The 7,104-nt window shown below is 36.1% G+C and overlaps 1 protein-coding gene across 1 annotated transcript; it reads right to left on the bottom strand.

Moving 5' to 3' along the window:
• Window positions 1–4,978: 4,978 nt before the first annotated feature.
• LOC145679170 (uncharacterized) lies at window positions 4,979–6,406 on the bottom strand. Its single transcript, XM_081749761.1, has one exon. The coding sequence runs from the start codon at window positions 6,404–6,406 to the stop codon at window positions 4,979–4,981; it is 1,428 nt and encodes a 475-aa protein (XP_081605887.1).
• Between the last annotated feature and the right edge of the window lie 698 nt (window positions 6,407–7,104).

The following is a 7,104-nucleotide window of genomic DNA, read 5'->3' as shown; positions in this document are numbered from 1 at the left end:
CCGAGTTCTTACGGTGCGTGTTAATGCATTAAACCGTATATGATTTGAGGATTCCATTAATTACCTTATAAACTATAATGCATTATTGTGTAAGAAAACTATTAACAGCAATGCTTTTCTTGTATCCGACATTTTCAAGTTGATAAGTACAATGTAAACTGCAGGTGATTACAAGTGATAAGAGCGATGTCATCCCTCAGTTTCACTGATATAGCTTCATGAGTTCTTCTGACAAGAGCAATATGCACTTCTATAAACATTCTCAATGTTTCTGATGAGCAGAAAAAAACCATATCATGATGAAGTTTTAATTAAAAACCTTATTAATGTGTAGATTATAACTTTATACAAAATTTTAACTGGTAAGTGTTTTAATTTATTATTTCTTGCCTCCTTTAAAATTCAAATGACGAACTTTGTTTTATGGTCACGCCCTGCCAGTAGGGATCCCTGAAGTATCATAAATTTAATACTGCATGAAATATTAAATTACTCCATAAAAACATTATAAACGTAACAGAAGAAAACATTACTTCGTAAAGTAGCAATATAACCAAAGAAAGACACTGGAAATGACTTGATTTTCAGTTTACCGTTTCCTTCAATAGCGACGCTATATGAGACATGAACCTACACCTTAACGTGGAATCCGAGGTAGTTCAAGACGGAAAAAGAAGACAATGAATATGAAGTGGTTCATAATAAATATAGGAAATAATACATTCAAGAAACTGATAAAGAAAATTTGGAATTCAACACAATTTATAAAGTAGCATGGCGTTTTCATTTTATATTAACAGTTTCGTGAATATATACTTCTAAATCAACCAATCCGTACTACTTCATGTGGCGTACTACTGAGGTCACGTACAGATGATCACCACTAGAGTATCTATCTTAAAAATGTATACAATATTCCTCTTGGATTTCCTTTCTCTGTGATAAATTTAAAAAAAATACATTATAGAACATAACAAATATTTATAAACTATTACTATGTACTAAGAGCTCAGAAAATACGTACAAGAGTGGATTTTGTTATAAAATGTGTGTTTCTAAAAGGTTTGGTGGAACAGGAATTGAGGTTTAAAGAACTCTTTTGTTATCGGTCATGCGCTTATGTTACATTAGGATGGACAGTAAGGAGCCAATTGTAATAATTGAATTCTATTCTCGATATAATTTAACATCATCTGAATGCATAGTGCATTCTGGATATTCAACTTATTCTGATAAGTAAATTAGATCATAATAATGAGTGTCTGAAGTTAAGCACTTATGTCACGACATGGCTTAATGGTTTAGTCAATGCAATACTATTTAACTACTAAACTGCTTAAACTTTCCTACAGTGGTTGATTCATTTATATTGAGCCGAATTTGAACTGCCACTTACCCAGGAAATGCCTTGTTTCCACCACCGGTTATGTTCGATCTGCAGGCCACCTCTACTGATTATTTCCTGCCATCGAACTTTCAATTGTAGGAGGCTGAGTTGCAGCTGGACCATCGGTATTTCATTTCATTCTTCTCTACGGGCCTTCCAGAGGCTGGAGATGGTGCAGACTCAACTATGGCATAGGCGCCGGTTGAGGAGTCCGAATGCACAATAGTTCATTGGACTGTCATCTGGATTCTTGACAGGGATGTCAGAGAAGGAGATTGCTGCAATTTCAGTTTTCTGTTTCATACGATGATAGGATTCCTGCAATATTTTCACCGTGTGGCTTGGATACCTTGTCGTGGTGCAGTTCAACCTGGTTCACGTCCGATCCCTATAATTCTGGAATTTCATGCTGGTACGTTTCAATCAGGACATTAGTCTGGTAGTACCCAGCATTGATTTTGACGTTTCGCTCCTCTTTTGGGAGGCACAGCTTTGCTGGTATGGAAAATCAGTCACTATCATGAACTCTCTTGGGAAACTCTCTGCGCGCTGGTGGAAGAACATACTTCAACCCTTGGCGTCAACAGGTCTGTATGTAATCGCACGAACTTTACCATAGTCTGTGAAGTAAATTCACGCCTCATCAAGCACAAAAACAAACTTCTAGAAACCACATGCTATGGTTTTAGGGCGGCCAAACTACGAGACATAAATTACTGTGAATGGTGCAGTTGTCACCTGCGATGTGCGGCATTTGCTGACCATCCCACTATGTGTGAGGGTTCTTGGAAGTTGCCGTACACCGAATCACATGGAATAGCGGCAGTTTCCTTTTCACGGGAGCCGGTTTGTAGCTGCTCGCCTCGGCAGTGGGCTCAGGTCTTTCTGACGCATATTTCCGTATAATAAATTTACATTAGCAAACCATACGCAATAATTACGCAGTTTACACATTAGTATTATGCTACACCATGAAGTTAGCGTCGAAACAATTCTCAGAATCTATTCAGTTTCGGCGACATCAGATTACGCTCGACCACACCGCCCTCTTGCGTGACTAACAAGATACTGTTACTCTTGGCGATGGGTTGCGCATGCGCAGTACAGTTGTATATTGACTTCTGCTCAATGTAAATGAATCAACCTTTGTATTTATATGGTATTAATTTTTTTATGTGATACTTAGTTATCTATTTATAAGAAAATTATTTCCATATTAGGAAGTGAGGCAGCCTGCTTTCTACATGAATTATTTTTAGTGCATTTTCTTTATTTTAATATTTGGTTAATTGGATAATTATTTCTTTTACATTTGTTATGCCGGTAAAAGGTCAAAAATTTAGTCAGTATATTTGCATTTATATACTACAGTGTGTCCGTAAAGTTGCGCTACCCAAAGTTTGATTGTGTATATCTTTTGATCTAAGAATGATAAAGACCTGAAACTTGAAACAAATGTACGCACGGTCTATGTAGATATTTTCGAGCTCATGATCAATGCTGGAACTTGTTACTTTTGTGTAGTAACGAAAGAAATTACCGTAAGTGTAATTTTTTTTAAAAAAATGTGCAAAATGAAGAAAATCAATATTCAGTTGCAGGAAACTGATTTCCTGCGGATGAACTCCTATGTATATGTACAGTATGCACCAGCATTTATCCATTGGTGGTGACAAGGTTAATGCAGTGTTGCCATACGCAAGTTCGTAAAATGGGCGTTTTTGACAGAAACGCAGTCCCTGGCAACACTGTTGTCGTAAAATTACTCAATAGGTATGTTTCAGGTTAATTAATGATAAGCAATGAGAATTTCCACATAATTGATAACATGAAATTTTATGCAAAAATTTGCTACATCCAGGGCACCGACACACTTTACTGAACGTTCTGAACTTTACTGAACGTACTGAACGTCCTCCGATATGAATTAGTTAATCCTAAAACATATATACGAAGTAAGAATTCCGAAATTCATTTATTTTATATCATATTTGGCTAACCTATCATAATTACAAGATTGCAGTTAAAAAAATAGTCAGAAATGACAATTTCCCACTCACGATTATCGTTTGTGTGTTTCTCATGAATCTTGATCAAGGGAGAATTAAAAGTTCGAAATTTCCCTTGCGTACGCCACGGATTTTATGTTTCATGCTCCGTTCAACATAGAAGTTATATGAGACGGGGACTTACTACATTAGACAATCTGCATAAACTCCCACCGGGAATCGAACAGATATTTCGCACGACGAAGGTGGGTACACTACCATATAGCCATAAGAGAGTTCTCGTATATCAAACATCACTTAACAATGGTAGATTATGATAATAGAACTATTCTCCCATAAGCCATCTAATTGTGTAAATTTTCAATAATGTAACCTATGTGTCCTAAATAGAGTTATGCACGGCCTTACAATTTAATTGTTAATTTTGTAATTGTTTAAAGTAATGGTTAATAGTTCTTATAATATTTAATTCACAAGTAATCGATTAGTTTTTTCTGTGTTGATTTTCAATCGTTAATAATCGTTGAAAACAATCATTACTTTTAAATGAATTAATAGAATATTTTTCAACAGTAAAGAGATGTTAATGCCTTTAAAAATAATCAGAAATTATCTACGCAAGATTTAATATGAATATCGGACCAGTAGAAGTTTTCAAGTGATATGATCTGTGTATTTGCAATTAACATTGGAGTGTTTACAGAAGCTTTCGATTTTCAATATCAGTTACAAAGTACCGTATCTATTGACGGCGTGACTTCAAACACAAAGCAACTAGTAACGCACACAGCCAGATCACATTCTCTTTCTCTCTTTCTCTTCCTTTCCCTCATACACACACATACAAGGGAGAGTGGGGGAATTGCGCCCACCTAAGAATAATGGTATATATCTCAGAAACTATATATGATAGAAACGAAATGAAAACTGTGTTAAAGAGAGTGGTTTTTCCTGTATAATTATACAAAATATTTTATTCGCTACGTTTTGTTTGCTATCCCTCCATACTCCAAAAAACAAAGAAGCGCACTTGAGCGGGATTGCCCTATCTGTAGGGTAATTACCCTCACTAATCTTGGTAATACTTAGTAAGTAATTTTTTTTTGTAACTTAAAAGTAGGATATCTTATCACTTAGGATTTTGTCCATGACCCAAGCGTACTTAGGCCTAACCGTATCAATAAAGACCATACCCTAGTCGCTACAGAAGTCACAAACGTATTCATTGGAATTGGAAGCTCCACTGCATTCGGCGTGTGCCCACCTTAAACAATTTCCACACCTGAACCATAGTTCATTATCTTTCCCAAAATCACTACATATTAAACAATCGTTGTTAGAACCACTGTTATCATCACACAAATCTTTTACACTAATAGCATCGTCACTGTCTGACGAACTTTCAAACTCAATACGCCTCTTCCTTTTTGATGCTTTTTTTGTTGATTTATTCTCGAATTTCGTTTCTTTTCTTCCTTCTCCTCTAATCTGTTTTAATTGGGGTTTCTGTCAAGATAGTAGACTCTTCTCTGAGTCCAAGTTTCTTCTTCCCTAAGCCACTATGAATGGTAAAGGTGAAATATCACATATCTTTTGAAGAAGATATCACATATGAAATATCTTTTGAAGAAGAAGCCTTGGGCCGTTGGTTGTCATACTCGTTTGGTCTATACTCTGGATTAATAGACTCATCTCCTACTTCTCCTTGCACCTTAGCTACATTTACTTGGCCACTGCATATGAAATCATCTTCACTGAAAATATTCGGGTTCAAAGGATAAATACCTGTCACCTGAAATCCCTTCATGGCTGTTTCAATTTTTGCAAAACGACCATAGGCTCTGGTGAAAACGTCTACAATTTCGAACACTGTTGTGGCTATATTTGGATGTCTTTTCATGAAAATTTCACACTCATTGTAAAATGCTCTCTTAAGCGGACCGTAGAATGTTACATCCAATGGCTGAATGCGATGCGAAGTATGTGGGGATACCGTTAACAATACAATCCCTCTTTCACGGCAAATACTGCAAGCTTTAAGTGACACGTGGGACGAATGGTTATCAATTATTAAAAGAACCGGACTTCCAATGGAGGAATTTGTGTTTTCTGCAAAATGTTCCAGCCATGTACAAAACAAGCCTTCATTGTTCCATCTTGATTTAAAATAAGTGTATATAGCACCAGGAGGTCCATTCTTTTCCAGCTGATGTGACATGCGTTGACGGGCAAAGATGAAAATATGTGGAACAAATGAACCGGCAGCACTCATTGCACAACAGACGGTAGTTGTTCTTCCCCTTTCACCACTAGTAATTGATCCTACTTGCTTCTTGCCCTTCAAAGATATCACCTTATTTGGCCTGTGTACAGGATTTATTCCTGTCTCGTCCATGTTGTAAATACGAGTTGGAGGAAATTTATGCTCTGTCATTAATTGTCCTAAGTTGTTATAGAATTTATTGATTGCCTGCTCGTTGAAAGCTTGAACACGTTGAAGACTTGTAGCTTCTGGTTTACGCGCACTCAGTTGTGGGTGTCTTCTCATTAAAGCATAAGCCCAATCTTTACCTGCAAGATAGTTTAACGAATCGAAGTTCGTGGAAATACTACTACTTTCGGCAAATTCGAATGCATGTCTACGTAAATCTTTTAAGGTAAGCCCATAGAACATATCAGACAACTTGAGAAGATGATCAACCATTTCGTTGTCCTGATCTGAAAGGAAAACAGAACGCCTGCCAAGTCTTGGTAGCAGTTGTGTGCCTGCTTTCAATCTATCTCGAAGTGAACTGTATGGCACATTGAATTGTCTTGCCGTTTCGCAAACTCCTCCACCCTTGTTGACAGCTTCTATCGCCACCTTCATAACTTCAGGATCCCATAAAGCTTTACTTGTTCTTGCTCTCTTTCGTGGCATGGCAGCTGGAACAAAGAGAAAATAGTAATTACTATGTTTATGGATCATTAAGAATTTGTAAGCAAAATAGTCGTACAAACAACCAAACATATTTTACCCGATTCGTATAAATACGCTAAAATTCAAATAATGTTAGGCAAATGTATTATAAAAAGACTATTATCTAAATGCTACAATCGAAATGATTGGAGATTTTCTATGTAGGTAGAGAACGGGCAAAGCATTTTTCTTTGATTCTAGTATAAAGTTGAGATCAGATTCACTGTAACAATCTTTTGTGGCTGACGAAGAACTTGAATTGTCAGTTTGAGGAAAGGAACAAATCCACAATGTATTAATTGGACTATAAAAAAGATTAATCTTTGCCGACGTGTTCTTTAAATTTTTGAATATTTTGAAGGTGAGTGTTACTCTGAAGGGGCTGGGTTTCATGTTTCCTTTTCATTAAGATTGTATTTCTATCTCTTTTGTAAGAATATTTTGAAGCTTGAAAAAATATTTTCGCAAGTTATTCTCTTCTTCAAACTGACGATCCACTTTCAACAATTTCGTTTCAGTTCAAAAATTGAAAATATTCCACGGAACTACCCCATCTTCCGCCATTTGCTTTGCCCCTTCACAAGTGCTTTGTCTTTATTTATTTTTCACGCTCTAATGTGCATGATTTCCAAATTCAAGATCCCAATATAACATATTTTCTTTATTTTCTCATGCTTCCATTATATGGTATAAAAATCCGTGAATTAAAGATCTTTAAATTACGTTAAATGTCTTACACAAGCTTTCAA

The sequence above is a fragment of the Thermobia domestica genome, chromosome 2 (assembly GCF_964235325.1).
Source record: "Thermobia domestica chromosome 2, izTheDome1.hap1.1, whole genome shotgun sequence".
NCBI lineage: Eukaryota > Metazoa > Arthropoda > Insecta > Zygentoma > Lepismatidae > Thermobia > Thermobia domestica.
This window is presented reverse-complemented; position numbering and strand designations above follow the sequence as displayed.

Coding starts and splice junctions, on each gene's coding strand:
- LOC145679170 (XM_081749761.1), bottom strand. CDS start 6,406: ATGTTTGGTTGTTTGTACGACTATTTTGCTTACAAATTCTTAATGATC.